At 39.0% G+C, this 20,414-nt stretch overlaps 1 protein-coding gene across 12 annotated transcripts in view; it reads right to left on the bottom strand.

The window, feature by feature from the left end:
- ACSBG1 (acyl-CoA synthetase bubblegum family member 1) overlaps positions 1-20,414 on the bottom strand; it is a 36,552-nt gene that overhangs the window by 3,034 nt on the left and 13,104 nt on the right. For 10 of the 12 annotated variants that reach the window (XM_068695507.1, XM_068695506.1, XM_068695509.1 and 7 more), the window contains 9 exons: positions 12,832-13,049; positions 12,492-12,580; positions 11,625-11,745; positions 10,644-10,724; positions 7,764-7,913; positions 5,336-5,512; positions 4,431-4,612; positions 3,135-3,368; positions 2,435-2,652 (listed from right to left, as the gene is read on the bottom strand). In XM_068695507.1, coding sequence (XP_068551608.1) covers positions 2,435-2,652; positions 3,135-3,368; positions 4,431-4,612; positions 5,336-5,512; positions 7,764-7,913; positions 10,644-10,724; positions 11,625-11,745; positions 12,492-12,580; positions 12,832-12,963 — 1,384 coding nt within the window. In that variant the 5' untranslated portion in view covers positions 12,964-13,049. The remainder of the gene's footprint in view (positions 1-2,434; positions 2,653-3,134; positions 3,369-4,430; positions 4,613-5,335; positions 5,513-7,763; positions 7,914-10,643; positions 10,725-11,624; positions 11,746-12,491; positions 12,581-12,831; positions 13,050-20,414) is intronic. The other 2 variants (XM_068695498.1, XM_068695499.1) reach the window with 2 other exon arrangements.

Genomic DNA, 20,414 nt, shown 5'->3' with positions numbered 1-20,414 from the left:
TATGTGCTCAGATTTTCAATTCTCCCTCCACGTCACACATTTGCTCCCATGTACACACAATGCAAATTCCATTATAACAAGCTCCAGATACAGAATAGTTCAGTTAGAAGGAGACCTTCAGAGATCATCTAGTCCAACTGCATATAGGATAATATATTTTTATACAATCCAGTAACCGTTACATCTCATAAGTTGTATGACACATACCTTTTCTCTGAGCAGTCATCTCTTCCCAACTAGTGTAGGATTCACTCTTTATTTTACTGTTGTTGATTCACCAAAAAGCAAGTTCATGGTTAACATCATATTTAATTCTTAGAGTCACCAACAGGGGCCAGACAAAAGCAAGTTACTACTACATGAAGGCTCCACAGAAGCAACATGGAAAGAAGGGAAAGGAATGTGAGGAGGGAGAGGTCAAGATCTGGGAGAGGAAATTCACAGCGGAAGCAGTCATTCCTGCCCTACTCTTGACATGAGAGGAGTATAATGACAGACTGGAATCTTAGTATTTTTGAGGTTTGTAAACAGTGGTAGGGGTACTGACCATTGACAAGGGCATGTGTAACTATTTGAATGCATTCATTCTTAAGTATAATACACCCATTTACTGAAATTTTCATGATTCAGAATTATCCTGTTAAGTTTCAACCCTGTTTTCATTACACTGTTGAGTTCTCCCTGCCCTCAAATAATAGTCTTGGCAGGGTTTTAATAAGTAACATGCTTCAAGAAATAAATAACACAGGACAATGGCAGACCAGTCCTTTGTGTAATAATGCAGATTATATATGAAAGATTGGGTTGATTCCCAATCCACTGCCAGTGATAATAGAATTTAGATGCAATCAACGGAATATGACACCCTTTCAGCACTCACACATGTGTTCTTTACCATCTCTACTGCTCCTGAACAGCAATGATCAGAAGTAACTCCCAATCCGTACTCCACATTCTGGTAAGGAGTACACATTCATCTCATAATTACAAATGTTATTTCTCCCTAGTCAGCACAGTGAAGCATGAGGAAGCATGACGTGTTTATAGAGAGATTTCTGCCAAACCACATAAATACAGCAAAGCTGTTGTGTATCCAAACTTGTAAGGTTTTCTTTTTATTTCCTTTCCTTTTGCCCTAATGCCATTTTTTTCCTAGTTTTTCAATCTGAAATGTCAGCTTTTTCCCAGCTGATCAGGAAAACTGTAATAATTGCAATAACTTTTTGCACAACTATACAGATACTCCCTGTATGGGCTCCTCTAGCAAAATCTTGGTGCTTTGCAACTTCTCTGGATCTCAGATATCAAAAAGCAACTTCTACTGTTTCATGCTTAATATAATGAGTCCTAAAACTTGTAAGAAAAAATCAACCAAACAAAGAAGTCACTAAAAGAAGAGCTTCTTTACTACCTTCTGTTACATTTTACCTTATTTGGACTTGGATTTAAAACTTGAATGAAACTGGACAGATGCTTATTTTATCCCAGATGTATCCTACCCTGTAATTTAGAGTAATCGTTATTAGTTCAACAATCAAGGAAGATGCGAGTGCAACACAAATGTTATGACAGAATGAGACTAGAAGATGTTAATAACTACCTGAAAGAAAAATGGATCAGATGAGAAAGCAAATTAAAATCAAGGTAACTGTATTTGGTGCAGGCTATTAATAGCATCTACTGACATCCTGATGCCTAATAGGCTACTGTTACGACAAATTCACTCATCCATGTTCTCTCCCTAGTGATTCATCACATATTCTAAGATGATGGTTACTCAGTTTTTAAATCTTCTTCTGTTATGTCTACCATGACAAATCTCACTCTACAAACACACATTTTGAAAAAGTGCTTCCACAGTACCAACAACCAGTGTTATTCAAGCAAGACTTCAAGCTATATACTGTAATAACACCCAGGTTTATTGCTTTAGCTCTCCCCTCCACTTTCGAATTTCAATAGTGGCCTCTGCAAACAAATTGCCTAAGGCATCAGAGGAACCTAGCTCTGAGCTACAGCAATAGCTTTTATATAATAGAGGGCTGTCTCCTGTTACTGTCTAAACATTCTAATGTGTAATTACGACAACTGGGCAAGATTCAAAGGAAGAGCTTAATGGACCATTAGAATCAAAGGCAACACATTAAACCTGCATTATTATTTTATATGACTTAGTAATCATGAATAAGGGCCTGGGAAATGAAAAGCCTCATTGTAGGAACAGAATTATCCCCACCTATCACAGATTAGAGGAAAACCTTCCCTAAACAAAGTATGCCACAGTTTCATCATAGGAAAGTTTATTTTTCTTTCCTGTTAGATAAATTCTGCTGGCATTAAAAGAAAAACACTTATTTAGATGCACCACATCTGATATATGACTGAACAGTGATGAATAGTTACTACGAATATGATACAAGATTTTGCTTATTACCTTTAATTCTTCCAGTGACATAGAGAAAGCCATCCTCATCTAGTTTTCCTAAATCTCCAGAATGCAGCCACCCATCCTCATCAAACGCTTCTTTTGTTTTGTCTTCCATATTTAAATAACCCATGAAAACAGTCCTTCCCCAGAAACAGATTTCTCCATTGCCTTCTGTGTCTTCATTCACCAATTTCACTCTGCAGCCAGGTACTGGTTTGCCACAGCTATTGGGGAAGAGCAGCAACACACACAGGGAACACAGCAATACTAAATTTAATATCGGCAGGACATCTACAATACCAAATCCCTGAACCTACCAATGTATTAGTGTCAGTTTTCAGTTGTGTATCTTGCCTTGTGCTTCCTGTTCCCCCCACACACACCCTGCGCTGTACCTTTAGGCATAAAAATACTTTTCTCTTTGAGGCCTCGTATCTGAAAGTTATCCTGCCATGGGCCAGGGCTATGCTACACGTCTGATTTAATAACTATGTCCTGCATAAAATGCTTTAGATCACTTTCAGTGCTCTTGACTTGGCATGCTATGGAGGAAATGTGTTCAGTTTCTGACTTGAATGTTTTGTCTCCCAAACTCACAACAGACTGGCAATGCCTTGAGAGAAAGTAAGTGGTAAGATCATTGCTGAACTCAGCGAATACTTTTCTCATAATGAAATATAACACACAAAATTAACTATAAAATTACCTGTGCTGCCTGTAATTATATGGCCCAGACAGGCAATGTGGGCCTGTGGTTTCACTCATTCCATAGGCCTCATATAAGGTGATGTTCAGACCCAAGAAAAAATACAGTGTTTCTGTATTGAGTGGAGCAGCACCACAAAAGTGCTTCTGACAGCAAGAAAAACCCAGAGCGTTGCGTATTTTAGCAAGCACCAAGTAGTCTGCTAACCTTGTCCAAAACTGCTTTAGGTCACTGCTGAGTACAAAACACAAAAGAGGAAGAGATAGTAGTAAGTCAGATGAACCAACAGAATTTCCATAACAAAATCAGATGCAAGTTTTGTTTAGAGATATATTTGCCTTTTGGTTTTGTGTGTTGACAGAAGTCACATCAATAAGAACAGGAAACTTATTTCTCCTTGTTTCATTTATTTAGTGTCTTTCATTACAAGTGAACTCCAACTCCTAAGGTGTCGGAATACTGCAAATTGAAAAAGAGGCTACAAAAATGTACTGCATAAGACAAAGTTCTGGTATTCCTGATTTTTTATCAGTTAAATGAACATTTGAGAAACACTAAAATCTGAAATTTACACTACTTATCTGAGCAGTTGGAAGATCAGACAAGGAAATCAGTACCAATGTGCAGTATCTTTGGAAATTCCATTTTCAGTAAGTAATTTCACACTTCATATTTCACATTTTAAGAACTTTGGAACTATGAATTAAGTTAATATTTGAATTTATACAATATTCAGTATCTGTGTACTCTTATCCAGGAAAATACCTGTTATTCAGAACAGACTATTTAGAGCTCACAGAATTCAGGGGGTTGGGATAGTCCCTGAGTTTGTATCACGATGAGGTATCCTTGCTCCCATGGTGCATACTCCAAATTGTCATGAGAGTTTATGTTTGGGCTGCCCTCAAAATGAGAATTTTCCCCTTCTCACACAGTTCCTTCAAATTCATGCCCTTTCTTCATACCAGTAACTAGTACTTGCACAGTCACATGGTAGGCTGGACCTCTCCCAGCTGAAAACTAGCCAGTTCAACTCACAGAAGACACAGAGTTCAGGGAGGTGATAGTGGAAAAACATCCTTGGAGAAGATGGAGGGACCCATTTAACAGTCACTTGGGTTTATGATTAGGCTACTGTAATTGATAACTATATCCTCCCTCTTACATTATATTTGCGGTGTTGTTAGGCCAAATTTTACCTGTTTATATTTCAAGAGTCTCACTGAAGCTTGATATTTCTTTTAAGCAGACAGCTACTTCAGGGATGATGGAGATCTCACTCGTAATAATACTTACCTGCTTGAGCAGTTCAGGTTTCTCTCTAAGCTAACTGACATAGCCCATGACAGCATTTTCCTCTTCAGAAATCCTGACTGAGCAGAAGCATCCTTCAACTTCTCCATGATTTTCTCCCACACTCTGGGAACTCCCATGTGAGATGTTGGCCGCACTTCTTTTAGTGTGTTGATCAAGCTGCCCTGTTAAAATCATTTCAAAACGTTGCAAAAGGTCCACATCAGTGAAAAAGAGGTTTGGTGATACAGTCTGCATCTTGCAATAACAATATGTAGAACATCACTAAACATATAGGATATGAACAAGGACTGCTGAACCTATTTCCATCAGGTATACTCACTAATATGGATCTGCTCTTACACATCAGGGGAAGCATGTACTCCAAAAGGAAAAAACACAGGTGGTTTAGTTCCATCTGCCTCTCTTTCTCCCCCCAAAATCTTATACTTCTTCTGCATTAGAGGCACACGTCTGCCTTAATTAAAGCTTACAGACCTGGACTACCAGATATATATACATTCAGAATATTTTGAGTACAAATTGTTAAGTTAGCTGTTAAATTACGGAAAACACTGGAACTAAGATCTTCTCAGTCTCTGTTGTATCATTTATGCATTTATGAGCTTTTTGTGGGGGCAGGTAAGGGACCAGTTCCAGGTACACTCTTCTTATAGCAGTTTATGGACTCATAACTACAAAGAGACTCTTTTCTATGCAGTTTCGCCACATGGGTAAATGGAGTCCAGGGCACTGCATCTTGAGTCTAAAGGATTTTAGTTTTCCATAATTCTTAAAATAATAGACTCTCCATCTTCTGCACCTCTTCAAAAAACACATTTCCTCCTTTGGATGTTTTCTAAGATGAAAAAATGCAAGCTTAATCAGGTGCAATGCAAGGCAGATACCTTGAGAGCATCTGGCTCAGCAAAGTAAACTTGTTCTCCCCATTTGATTCCAGTCCACAGGTCATATATCTGTGCAGCTATGTGGCTGAGTGGAAGATAACTGACTATGGACTCTTGTTGGACCTCTGCAGGTTGCATATCTCCTGCTCTGCTGCAATGTGCTGATGTCCAAGTTATCTATTTAAATAAAAAATAAGCAAATTAGATTTGTTTTTTTCTTTTAACACAAACTAAGGATCCTTATGCTATGCCAACAAACCTATGACAAGTCTGCTTACAGAAATTGCTGAAGACACTTCAATCTTTAACAACGTACCAGATGGCCATTCCTCTGGTGCCATCCAGCCAAAAGCAAGATGAACTCATCTAGTAGCAACAACAGCCTGCAGATAACAGAAGTAAATGCAGTCTTTCTGCTGCCTGACCTGCTGTGAACACTATCAACTCCCCGGGTCCTAGTGGTGCACTAAGTAAGGCAGCTTCAGCCTGGATGGACAAGAAAACTGATCAGCCCCTTCATTTGCAAGTCTCCTACTGTGCACGCTTTCTATCTAGCTGGCACTTTTCATCAGTGTATGTCTATATGTTTACCTGAAAGAGAACAATAAATACTCAGTGATCAGTGAGCTCACAGGACAGTTGAGTATCTGCAAGAAGCTCATCACATTGTATTGATCACCACATGATTAGCAGCTGTATCCTGTTCCTCTGGAAGTCTCTGGGAGATTCACCACAGTGGTTCACAAGTGACATCCACACACACACCTCCCATAAGCAGAACTACATACGTGAATAATGGTTAAGATTCACTGCTTGACTTCTTAGTGAAACTGTGTTTCCCCCTTTTCTTCCCAGTTCTTTACGTCAGAAGATGCAGCCGAAGGATGCTAAATACACGTATATTCATTAACAGAATACAGTCTATGCAAGATCCACAAATATGTGTGATGGTAAGAGGAAAATAAATATACACATATGCATAGCAGAAAAAGAGGAGATGGCTTTTTCAGAGGAGTCTAATCTAAACTGGGTAGGATAGGACACACAAAAAAAGTTACTCAGCATAGCAGGGAAAAGATATAAATTGTGCAATACCTGCTCTCACGGTATGTTTCAGCCAGTTGCTTTTCTTCAAAATAAATTTTAAGGTTAACATGAGAGTAGGTTTGGTCTAAAAAAAAATAGCAATTCTCCAGAAAAGCTTTTAAGGAGCAGCATGCTGTCAGGACAGGCCACTCCAAATTTAGGTGGCAGCATTGGTCAAGGAGCTATTGGAGACTTAAACACGGTAGGCAGAATGGGATGTCTTTGAAACGTAGATATATTGATTGCTTATCCTCTTTATCCTCCAAAGCCTCACAGCATGCAGGCATGCTCACAGTAGATCTCTGTGGGTGCATATGACTGACTCAGCATTGGTTTTACAGATGGACAGTGGCAAACTTCTTTTGACTAAAGAAGGCAGCAGCAGTTACAGGCAAGGAGTGTTTTCCACTGTTGGTCAACATAAAAATAGCCTGTTTGTGATCATCAGCCAGAAATAGTTTGGCAGCTAACATGGAAATGACACCAGACTCCTTTGAGACAGAAGAGCATGGAATTTGCAATGTCAGATCAGTCTTTTTGTCTATTGACTACACTATGTTCTCCTTCCAGATATTACTGTGCTGATTCCCTACATTTGGGTGAATTGCTCACTATCTGTAGTAGTTTCTGCATTCTTCTAAGAGGAGAGGTGACAACTTAGGCCAGCCCTTTCACAGAGTAAGTGTTCAGAGAGGCTCTCTACCACTTCCCACTCCTGCTCAGCCACCTTAAGTAAAATAAATCAACTACAGTCCAGATCTTAGCTAGTAGACCTATGGAGAGCCATTTTTGCAGTTGGCTTTGCTGTTCTTTCATCAGTAGGCAATTTACTATTCACAACAATACAGCTAAAGTGATTATGAGTACTTGAGTACTAGGACTTAAAATAAATAAATAAAATTTGCAAAAGTAGTCTGTCTCAGGCTCTTACAGCAGCTGGCTGATGCATACGATTTGTTTTAAGATGACAAAACATCATTGAAATGTTATGGCTATATATAAATTATTTGCAGAAGTACTGTATCTCACAAACAACCCAGCAAGTAACAAAACGCATAGTCATAATCTACATTCAAATTTGTGAAGTGCTACTTAGAATGTAGTTTTATTCTTCACTGTGCTTAAACATAATCAAAATGAGATGACTCCATTTTGAATATTGCTTTGTAGTACACTACCCATGTTGCAAAACCAGGGAAATTTCAATGCTCTTCTATTATGCACCAGTCATTTAAAACAAACAAACAAACAAACAAAAAAAAACACCACCAACAAAAAAACAGGAATAAGTATCCTCATACTTTGCTATTTTTATACTAAAGGAGGAGTTTAAATTACATACATTGTCATGACTCAACATGGCTCCTTTTGGCTTCCCAGTTGTTCCGGACGTATATATTAGTACACAGCATTGATTCGGCTTTTGGGAGTTAATAATATCATCCAAAGTAGCATCAGATATGTCATCTCCCAAGTCCAGAAACTCTTCCATCTAGAGCATGTAACAGAAAATAGAGGGTATTGTGAACCTCCTTGCAAGTGGAAAAGATGCGGCACCTTACCAGCCTAAAAAGAATGGCAGAAAAAGTTTAGTGCCTTACTCTGGACACATTTCCAAGACAAGTTTACTTCAGGTCTTGCCTATGTAAAGAACATAAGACTAGTGTATAACTTGATGTGGAAACGGCAAACAGACTGTCTGAAATTATGCTGCTACATGTCTTCCCAGTGCCTATGAAGGGAATGGTAGTTCCATTCCTCATCTAAGACAGATGTTACGTACAAGTCGTAGAGGATAAAATTCTGTTACTATCTTACACCTAGAAGGACTGTGATTCTTATTTAAAAGAATCTGGATCTACATTTTAAGAGCACACTTATGACATTCAACTTATAATTCACCGTTCTTGTACCTAACTATATAAAGCAAAAGAATGAAAGCTTCTGTGCAAAAGCATCATCATCTAGATGTGTGAGTGCTTGCCCAAATTCCCTGCTATTTAATAGCAAACAGAACATATAATGCTGGTCACAATCTCCATTCAGATTTGGCTCCATCTAGAATGAGCTAAGCTTTTCATGATGGTGGACTTTTGTGCAGCACAAATTGGTCCCAGAAAAATGCTGAGCCTGATCGTCTATATTTTATTGGTCGTCCTCAGATGCATCTACCACACGCACCTGATATCCTGCTGGGTATGCCACTGATTTCAATGCAATGAAAACTAGGGTAAATAAAAATTAGTCAATAACCCAAGAGTCAATTTCCCATTGAGATCCAATGATTCAACCAGTGCTACAAAACTGTATTATCCAAGAGCAAAATGCAGCACCTCTGTTCCACAATGATTTCTTGGAGATATATGTAGGACCACAGAGTAATGAAGAGGATGACGCAAAGGACAGCAGAGGTTAACACCTCCCCTTGTGCATGAGGGGGAATTCATTCCTTCCTTCCTCTGCTCTTTGCTAGTGTGCTACTAAGGTTACAATAGCTAGCCTCTGTGGCACCCAGACTTCCTTTCCTTGGGTGGCAACACTGTCCTAGCATTCTGCTAACCACCAGTGACAAGCTTCATACGTTCTTCCACCATATCATCTCTCTGGGAAGAGGGGGAGTACAAAGCACAGCTCCATAGCAAGAAAGGATTCGTCACATATTATCTCTTCCCACACAATACAGCCATATCTATTTCACCAGCTCCTGGAAAGCCTGGAGGTGTCAAGGGCGTAATTGTTTCTATGTGACTTATCATTTGCTCCTGTTTCCCTGACCTTACTGTCTTCTCATACCAGAATGCGTTAATCACTTGTGCATCTGTTGCCCAGGCTTTATTTACTGAACAGTACCTGCAATAGCGAGTGTTCCCTGTTCGGGAGTATGAAAGGTACAAACAGCCACACACATTACTGACTGCATTTGGCTTCTGGTAACACGCGCTGATAAGAGAACTAAAGCTTGGCCCCTACTGCAGCAACTGCTCATTACATCTCTGCTGTCAACTTGTAACATAAATGTCTTTCATCATATGCCATGTGGTTTGGGTGCCCTGCTTTCCATCCAAGTTATAAAACCATTTCTGCCTTTGGTGATTTGATCTCCAACTTTTCCTTTACACAATATAAACTAAGGCAACTGTCAAGACTTTCTCAAAGCTACCCTTCTCCATTGAGAAAACATGTCTGACCTGGCACTTGAACAGGGCGGTTTTCTGATGTATCTTTCAGTAACAGAATAAACATGCATTACTTCTCTCTTCCCAAATTCTCAAGCATTTAGGCTTCAGCAACAGAATGCTGTTCCAGAATTAACTGCTAGCCTTATTCCTTTTACTATGAAATATAAGTAGCAAAAAAGTAACATTTTTATTATACTGGGATGTAAAGCATACTCCATACTGATATGTACAGTGTTGTAACACTGGTTACTGTCTATAAACAGTTTATGAAATTCAACACAGCATAAGTATTGCTATGCTGTTCCCTCTTCATTAAGAGGTTTTTCAGACTGGAATCTGATAATCCGAAGCCAACTAAAAAGAAAGGTTTTGTAGTCTTATTACATTAATATTTTCAACATATTGAAAAAAACATTTTTACAAAAAACAAGTCCTAACATTTCTTAAGTGCTGGACTTCTACGACTCAAATTTCTGATCCTGCATTTGTCCCTTTTTCAGCTTTCTTTTTTACCGTGTGACCTGAAGATTCTGGACATGCTAAGAAAATGCGCTCTGCTTTGTGTAGCTTGTAATAATTTCTCTTCACCTGTTGCCTGACACCAGAAATATTTGGTGCAAACATGATGCAACTATCATCAGTAGAAGTACAGACATTTTCATGTCCTTGGATCCAGTGTAACCACCCACAATGCAGCTTTCGCTACAGCCAGTGTACAACTTATTTTTAATGGTTTGAGAGTACATATTCTGACCTGAAGCCTACAGGTGTTTTGTTAATCCAGTTAAAGAAAAAAAAAAAAAAAGAAAAAAAAACATTACAACAAAAGACAGTCAAGCAAGGTAACTAATTTTAAATGTCAAGCATCAAAAACCAAGTTACACTTAAATTCAATAGAACGCGCTCATGAAGCTTGTGAATGCTTTTGCTGGAAGACAGCAATGCATTCTGAATGGCAGACATTCCACAGATCAAACATAGTAGAAATTCATTAAATAAATAATACCCTAATAATTGTAACTCTGTTCTAGCATTTCACATACCGTATACAGATTTGGACATCTCTCTGGAATGGAGTCCTTGTACAGCACAACTGCTTTCAAGTGTGGCAAACGATTCCAGATCTGTTAGGTTTTTTAAAAACAAATTTATAATTTGTTATTCGTATCTTGTGTTTTTCCCCACTGAAGTACTGCCAAAACTGTAATTGGGTCGACAGTCAGAAGAAAGCTCCTGTTTCCCTCCTCCCTCAAGTATTCTCCCCTAAACTCACAACCAACTGGCTCAAAAATAAAAGAGGGGGAGGAGGAGATGCTACACAGTCTGCTAATCTGCTAAGTCTGGTTTCAGTCAAAAGACTTAAATTACACCAAAAAGGTTCATCAGTATCCTTTCTCTTATTGCATCAAAGGACATATCAAGGAACAGTCAAGCTCAAGCTGAAAGTTGACCATAGCTCCTGTGGTTCCCAATAAAGATAGAAGAAACCATCCCCAATAAAAACTGTTAAACTGCTAAAAATAAATAAATAAAATGTTTTATCTTCCTAAAAGAGAAGAAAAAAAAGAAAAGGGAAGCAATTTGCATATTTTAAGGATAAATAAAAATATAAAGCTGCAGGCTTACAGTCTTTCTCTGCTTTGGATGGCCTTCAGAGAGCATTAATTTCATTCAACTTTGTGGGACCCAGTGGCTCACATATATCTTTGACTTTATCACAGAACTGAACTGATCAGTCTGTGCTTTTACAAATGGAGTGGCCTGGCGATAGCCACTACGCATATATCATTAGAAGTATAACAAGTTATACTTTTTTTTTTTTTTTCTGAAAGAAGCAAAGACTGAAATAATAGCTCCAAAAAACCCTCAGATGGATACAGCAGTGATTGCCACAGCTGTTTTTTCCTATTTCTAGAAAGAAACATGTATGAACCAAACCTCTTGAGCTCTACAATTCCTATTCTTCTATGTTGATGACAGCATAGCCTGGTATTTGGTCAATTAATTTTTGAGCCACTTCATACCTGCATTATCTTGTCCAGTTGTTTCCGATTTTCCACAACCATGATGTTGGTTTTGCTATCATAAGCAATGTAGTGGCAGGCCTCTGGTGAATTGGTTGTATATATTCCTGTGACAATTCCTCTATATCCAAAATTATATATTAGAACATATATTTATATACACACATACATGCATTTAACATCCAGAAAGAGTAAGAGATCACATGAAAGATGAAAATATGAGGATGTGGAGGTACACATCAGCACAGCTATCATGTTTGTTTCAAGTATTCAGATATACTTGGATGATATATGCAAAATAAATCCCTGAACTCTATGCAGTAGGAGATGCTGTAGGCTAGGATTCATTATTTTAGCCTACTTGAGGCTACAGGGGAGTTAGCTCAATAAGTGGTAAAACAAAACAGAACAAAAAACACCATGTGCTCTTTTTGTTCAAGCTGCACACAGATACCAGTTTGAATTTCACTGGCAGAGAAACAGACTAAGAGGTCAAATCCAAATTGTATTAACACGTATCAGGACAGAAGGAATCAGGCTAGCGAGTATTTTATCTGTCACTTCATTCACTTGAAGATATCGTGTATCACTGACATAAAACTGGGACTGTCCTCTGTATCCTACATCTTCCAGTAAGAGAAGATATGTGACTGTCACAATTAAGTCCATAGCAAACAGGTTCAATTTATGAGTGTCCGGACTATTCCAGATACGCTCAAAGCTATGAGACTCCAGTAGGTTGCTGAATAGGCTAATCAGCTGCAGCACAACTTCCAGGATGTGACACCAAATAACGATTTGCTACATTTCTAAACCTCACACAACTGAAACCTTGAAATCCCTACACAAAAGGGAAGCAAATCCTACCCAGCAAAAACAGCTCCAACAGCTGAGATGAACCATTCCGGAGAATTAAATCCAAGGATTGCTACGCTGTGGAATCGTTCAAGACCAAGCTAAAAAGTAATAAGCATGAAGTTATACAATATAGGCATGTTGGAGAGAAACATACAGCACAATTTTTATTTTTTGTCTTAAGACCTCATGATGAACTTTGTACCTATGCCTGAATGAAACAGTGGCATTTACCTGCAAAGATGGAAATATTATCTCTTTGACTGAAAACAATTTTAATTATCATTTATTTATTTATTTATTTGAGGAGACAAAGGGAGAAAAGGGAATTGGTTGTGTTTTCTGTACCTACCTTCAAGAAGCTCTTGGCTGCTTTCCTGGAAAAGCAATAATACTCTGAAAAAGTTATCTTCTCCCACTTTCCATTCTTTCTGCTTGCCAAAGCATTAAGAGATCCGTATTTTTCTAGGCTCTCCTTGAACATCTGATGAACTGTTATGGGAGTCTGCGGACATGAGTTATCTATTCTCAGCCTGACTCTGCCATCAGCAAAGGAAGTCCACAAAGCCTCTGGAAAATAAAGCATTATGAGGGTATTCTCCTAGTGAAAAATACTGTGTGACTACACCAAAAGATAAGAGGACTGAACATAATTCCATCGATTCCCATCTTTTGAGAAAAGGGCTTTCCAGTTTTATAACTTTAATGAATATTCTATGTAGACAGAAAACTATTTCTTATACTTTGTTCTGTGTCTTGAATAGAAGTGCTAACATCATTCAGAATTATGTTGATCTTCCATGGTACAGGCACACCACCAATTTGTGAAGACTGTTCATGCTCAGCACAGCACAATCCACTATCCCTTGAGCTAATGGAGCAGCTCTTGAAGCAGAAGGCTATGTGGCAATCTGAAATCCCTGTTCCTGCCCGGCATCCCAGCTTCTTTTGCTCATCCTAGCCCTTTCTTCCCCTCTGTTCTACCCAGCTGTTCTGCTCTATCCTGCCCCTACCCCCCCCCTCCCCACTGCTTTCTACAGTTTTTTTTTTCCTGTGGTCATCTGCCCTATGTTCTAGTATATTTATCTATGGACCTCCACTCACCCCTGTCTTGTCCCATTACCACATCAACTTTTGCCTTCTGCTCTTGCCTTTCTCATGCTAACCATCTTTCCACCATTCACTTCAAAAAATAAAAATATTTTCTACCCATTGCTGACAGGACACAAACAGGGAATACCACCAAAGTCTTTGCTGCCAAGGACTGTAGGTGTCCCTGGCATTCACAACAAATGGCTGCCTCAAAGATCCTGCTTAGCTATTGCTGACCCCGCAAGAAGCAGGCTTAATATCAATACGTTCTTTAGAGAACTTAGGGGTTAGTAAATTGGCAAAATTTACGTGTATTCTTCTTAAGAAAGACAAAAAGAATGCTCACAACCCCCCTGCCAAACAGCTAGTTCCCATCCTTCTGGATGAAACAGTACAAGAACAGTTTAAGAATATTATTTTCCTTAGATTTACTTTCATAAATGAAGCTGGTTTGCTGCCAGCATTCAGTGAAACTATTTCTAAAGATTTCACTGCCCCCATGCTTTGTCTTAACACGTAGAAAGCATTTGGAAAAAAATACTTAATTAACCTTTCTACCCCTTCCCAGGCAAGGAGATACTAACCCTGGTGCAGAAAGTAATTAGAAAAGTCAAAGCCATGATGCGTGTCAATCTGGGATTACTGTTCCTGACTCATATTATGCTGCATATTATGCTGCATTCGTGACTCACACCCTAACATTTGTTCTCTTGACCATCCTGACAAACAGAAAGTAATAATGACAGAAGTAAATACAAATAAAGCTGCTTAATCTCCATGTGCCTTAATTTTCTCATGTATAAATTGTATATAATGATTTCAAAACATAGGTGTGGAGCTTTACCAAATATTCTCACGTGTCTTAAGGTCAATGGATAAAGGGCACCACAAATCCAGGCAGCAGTAATGGAGGAGGTTAGGTAATGGACAAAGAGACTTCGTTGAAGTGTAAACAGTGGCACCCAGTAAACATTTAAGTGTGAGGGCAAAGCAGGTGTTTCTGCTTTTAACTCCAGTCCTGGTGTGAATAGGATGAAATGAAACCCGTCAGAGAAGGAAGCTACTGGTAAGCCAAGTGCTTATTTTCTGCACGCACACAAAGCCTGGGTGAAAAACCCTCTATGATGTTCTGGCTTCTAAACCAACAAAGATGGGAAGGATCACAGGTGTGAGTGGGCACAAAATCATACCATACAGAACTAAATTACAACATCTCAGTTTACCTATTACAAAAAACTCTTCAAAGTCTCTTTCTCGCTCTCTCCAATGGAACTAAAAATATTAACAGTGTTCCTAGAATAACATTGCAAAAGTTGCTGAATCACAATATTTTCACTGCAGATGTTCAGCAGATAGTAGTTTCCAGACAGGAGAGCAAAAGATCACATCATTGCAATATCTATAAATGAAAACCAAAAGTGTACTTTGAAACAGGGAATCGTTTTGTTTTTATTTAAGCAAATTTTCCGGTGTCAAAAAGGCTTCTTTGACTCACACCAGAAAGCCTAAGAACAGAATCACTTTCACAGAGACTCAACGAGCCACCTTAATAATACAAAATATATACTGCAAAGTAATATAAACTTGAACACTCATTCAGTATCTGTATTTGCATGTATTTGCAGGTAAAGCTTAAATCTAAAAATAGTTCTTAAATCTAAACCTAAGCCAAAAATAATAATAATAATCTAAAGATTGCTCTCCCACGGAGTTTCTAAAAACAGCAGAAAATGAACAACATGCTCTTGTATGTACACAAAGGGATATTAAGCAGAGGGCTCGTTCTTCCCAGAAAGAGCCTGGGAAAGAATGCCTGGCTAAATACCGAATGAACTGATTATAAAGTGGGAAAAGCAAAATAGGTGCCCTGCCTCACTAGCAGCTGAAAGCTCAACTGCAATGCCCATGATAGAAATGAACTCATCACCTGAAACGAAGTGGAAATCAGAATAAAGATCCTTTAAATAAACTATGAGCATTGATGCATTATACATCTGTAGGTTGACATAGAACATAAAAAGAAATAAGACAGGATTCCACCTCAAAGTACTTAATGCCACTGATAGTTCTCTATATGCAAGCAGAGAGGAGTATTTGTTCCTTTCCTCTTTCTTCTAGTAACTCCTGCTATCTGCATTACACTCTGTACCCCAAAAGCTTCTTTATTCACTAACATATGACCTCAGCTCATGTCCTGCACATGAATTCAGTTAGTCAGAGATGGTGAGAAAATATCTGCTCCTAGAAAACCTATTTTATTAGATAAAACAAATGAGCACAGATTTTATTCAGATAGGTACTCACCTTTGAATATCTGAGCCCCTTCAAGTGTCCCTATCCCACCCCCTCAACTCCACCATTCTCCTCCAAGGCACAATTCCTTATCAGACTAATTTTTCCATGTACCATTGTCTTTGCAGCTGGAGGAAGAGGCAGCTCAGAGTTGCTGTATACAAAGCGTGTAACAGGATGATCATTTCTGCCTTTTGTCTGGGAAATTGTTCTAATTACATCTGATAAATTATTCTGAATTTTAAGCACACAGTGTTTCCAGTAAAATTAAAAAAAATCACTATGAAACTTTACAGGAAATAAAAACAGTTTAAAACTGTTTTCTATTTAAAAAGTACTTTGAAAGTTTTCAACTGATCTTTCGCAATTCAATCCTAGACTTGTGAACCATCTATAAGTGAATTCTAATTTATGAGTTCATTTGCTAATAAAATATTTCCTACCAAATTTGAAATAATACATAATATAAACATATCAGAATTTTTCTATTTTTGTAAGCCAATTATTTCTTTCCACTCTGTACGGCTGAACAGTTGCAAGATGGTAGAGGCTGTCTCTTCTGGACTAGATACCAAAAGACTGTTTTTAAATAGGCAAGCAAATAGCAAAATGATACACTTTTCTCACATGCATAGTATGTCTGGCTGAAATGCCTGCACCTTTGGAATATATGACAGAATGTGTGCTATTAAAAAAAAATAAATAAATTGCAACTAATCCTATAATTTAAAGCTAATACCTGAGACCTCCCCTCTGTTCACTACTCGTCTTTCAAGTACCCTGGTGACTGACTGCCAAAATACATTTTGGAATGTAAATGAAATCTCATGGAAGAACTCCAAGCTGTAGGAAATGCAAAAGAACCAAGGTCACCTTTCACACAGGGAAACAGGTAATAAAGGCTGATTGTGGAACAGCCCCACTGCATGACCTCAGTTCAAATTGTTATGCCATGGATGTGCCTGAGAAGCAGAAACTAAAACAATAATTAAATTTCTGCTTGAAACTCTTTCAGTTTTAACTCACAGAACAGTATCTTGATTATATGCCACTTCCTGCAAAACATCACTCTGCTCTAATGACAAGAGAAGGTATTAGGCTCTTAGCTGGAGGCATTTTTTTTAATGGACAGTTGTCATCCCAGATTCCACAATTGTGATGCCATCACATTCTGCTGACAATAGAAATACATCATTCCTCCTCTCACCCATTACTGTTGTTAATTTTCTTCAACACGTCTTTGGCCCTGAAAAATAAACTTATTTTTAGTGAAAGCTGAAGTTGAATAGACAGAGACTGGAATAAGAGAGCTTGGCATCTGCACCAAATTTTCCCTTGTGCCAATGAACAGATTAAACAGAAAAATACAAAACTGAATTTCAAGTGAACCTGAACATATGAGCCAGAAAACATGCACAGTGATACTTTAAAAAAATAAAAATAAAAGAATACAGCAACAACCTTTCCCTGTTTCCTGTATATAGCTTAAACTCTTAAGCAGAAAAAAACTGAATAAAATAGACAAAATATTTTTAAATTATCCAAAAACCACAGGAATGTTTTAGTTCATGGAAGCTTTTACCGTTTCCAGTGGACAAAAAGGGAACGTCTATGAATCATAATAAAATATATTGCTCTGCAGATGCAGGAAGCTGCTACCAATGTGGATCAGAGATGAGAGATATCCTTCAAAGAATGTTTTTACAAACTGACATGGAAGGAGTGATGCAGCAGAACAGACAACTACGTACAAAACAAGCTTTGTAACAATTGTGACACTTCTAAAACTGATGGTGATGTACCAAAACAAAGGTGTGTGCATAATCACAAGGAAACATCACTCCATAAACATTGCCCAGGCATGCAGAGATAGAAGGTCCAAAGTCAGAAGGAGATGAAACTGGTAAGGGACGTGAAGAGCCACAAGGGCTTCTGCAAGTACATTGGAAGCCAAAGGGATACAATGGGCAACTTACTGACATAGGATGTGAGGAGGACTGACAGACTCAGTGCCACCTTTGTCTTGGTCTTTACTGACAAGGTTTTCTGAGCTCCTGTGCCCAGTGGCAACAGATAAGAAGTTCTACCTACCATAGCAGAGGAAATTCCAAGTAAAATCCTCTAATGCAGAATTCTGTGTTACACATGCAAAAACCTCCCTGGGCCCAAACGGGATTCTTCAGGCTCAGAGAGCTGGCATCATGCCATCCCTAGGCTGCTCCCATCATCTTTGAAAAAGCATGGCAATCAGGTGGGATCTCTAATGACAGGAAAAAGGCAAATGTCACATCCATCTTCACAAATAGGAAGAAAGAGTACTTGAGTAACAACAGGACAATCCGAATCACCCCAGACTGTGGGAAGGCTATAGAACAAACCCCCCTAGAAATCACTGTGAGGTATAAAATGGTTACTGAGACCAGCCAGAATGGATTTTCCAAACCCAAATCAAGTCTGTCCAATCCAACTGCCTTCCACCATGAGATGACTGGCTCTGTAGGTGGGGAGAGGAGAGCTGTGGCGGGTCATTTACTTTAACAAGGTCTCCCACGGCATCCTTGAAGACAAACTTGGAACGTTTGGACCAGATGGAGTTGGAGTAGCAGGTGAATCAAAACCAGGCAGGATAATTAGTCTTGGAGAACAGCGGTCAACATTTCCAAGTCTAGCTAGCAGTCAATTACAAGTGGCATTCTTCAGGGGTTAGTCCTAGAAACAATATTGTTTTAATGACTGCATTGCCGTCTTGAGCAATGGAATGCTCCCTCACCAGCTTCAATGACGACACTCCACATGAAGAATTGGTCTGGCACAAACCTCAAAGCCCAACAATGGCAAATGTTAAGTCCTGTACATGGGCTAGGATAACCTCATGCAGCAGCACAGACTGGGTGCTGGCTGGCTCAGCAGAAAATTCCTTGTGGCTCCTGGTGGAAAACAAGCTATGTAAGAGTCAGTATTGTGTTCCTGAAAGGCTTGTTCCTGGGCTGCATTAGCAAGATAACAGCCAGCAGATCAAAGGAACTAATTATTTCCCCCTACTCAATACTCAATGAGGTTGCCTCTGGAGCAGTGTGCAGCTTTGGAAGTTCCAGTGCAAGAGATCCTGACAAACTGAAGGAAAGTTCACAGGACTGGAGCACACCTCACACAAGAAGCCCTTGAAAGAGATGGGGTTCTTCAATCTAGAGAAGACCAAGAGTGAATATAACGACAGTTTGCTACAGACTGGAGGCAGGGCAGGTGGGCTATAGAGAAGGCAGATTCCTCTCAGAGACACACAGTGGAAGGACAAGAGGCAATGGACATGAGATGCAGCAAGGAAAATTCTTGCTAGATAAAGAAAAATAATTTCACAATGCAGGTGGCTAAGACCAAGAACAGTGTCTGAGCGACTCTGAGAGGAACCCTTGTCTTCAGAGGTTTTCAAAACTCTGCTGAATAAGGGCATGAGGTCATCTTTTAGCAGGAAGCTGGACTAGCTGCCCTCCAGAGGTCTTTTCCAGAAAGTTATTTTGCAGTTCCATCAGAGTATAACCAGCATGCATGAGTTCTCATTTACTTTTACACTGGTTTATAACCAATATAATGCTTGCTGCCAAGAGTGAGGTTATTCTGGTTTTATACATGCACTATTACGAAAACCAAAGTGTGGCTTGGTTTCACAAGGATGAGCTTCTATAAGGTGGTGGAAAATAAATGGTAGAAAATTCCAAAAGCAACTTGAGGTCTTCATTAAACATATTTACATCTGAAATTGCAGAACTATCAATTATAAAAAGAGACAGTTCACAACTACAAAGCATCAGAATCTCCTTTTCACCTGACATACGAAGCAAACCCACTGCAGCTGAAGACTGATTCATCAAATTAGAAATGTACCTAAGCTCAAATAAAGGAACTGCTCAATTAAGATGAATGGGGCGTGACTTGTGATTGCAGAAAAATTATCATGGAACAGCTGGAGTGGCTTCTACCCTTCGTTGTTTGCCTCGCCTTTCTTCAGATGCCACAGGCACCTAATGTAGGAGTGGCTGAGGTGGCATGTACACTCCTTCCTGAGCACCGTGGTTTATAGACCAGAGTACTACGTACACTGGAGCCAGTAGCAACCTCTGGGAGAGAAGCGGGACGGATAGCTGGTGACAGTAACCAGCGTCCCAGATATATTCTCTTAGAAAAATAGGTCAGAGCCTTCACAAGCACACAAGCAGGTACTCTGCAGAATCACAGCCTCAGCAATAATCTATGCACACAGCGTGTCTCCAATAGCTCAATAAAACATGCTAAACATTTAAAAAGAGAAGGTAGTTGTCACCTTTACCCATACAAATTTCTCCCCTGCTTACTAAACAACAAAATGCAAATGGCTGGCAGTGCAATTCTTGGGAAAAAGAAAAAAGACAAGCAAAAAAAAAAAAACAACAACCAAACAAAAAGCACTGTTGTGGATTAAGGAATTGCCTTTTTAACAGTATATATACACACGTATGTATACAAGTGCATATTCATATGTGTAAAGTCTGCAAATCAGATTCCTACATAAATTTG

This window comes from Anas acuta, chromosome 12 (assembly GCF_963932015.1).
Source record: "Anas acuta chromosome 12, bAnaAcu1.1, whole genome shotgun sequence".
Lineage (NCBI taxonomy): Eukaryota > Metazoa > Chordata > Aves > Anseriformes > Anatidae > Anas > Anas acuta.
Note: the sequence above shows the minus strand (reverse complement) of the source record. Positions and strands in the feature narration are given on the sequence as shown.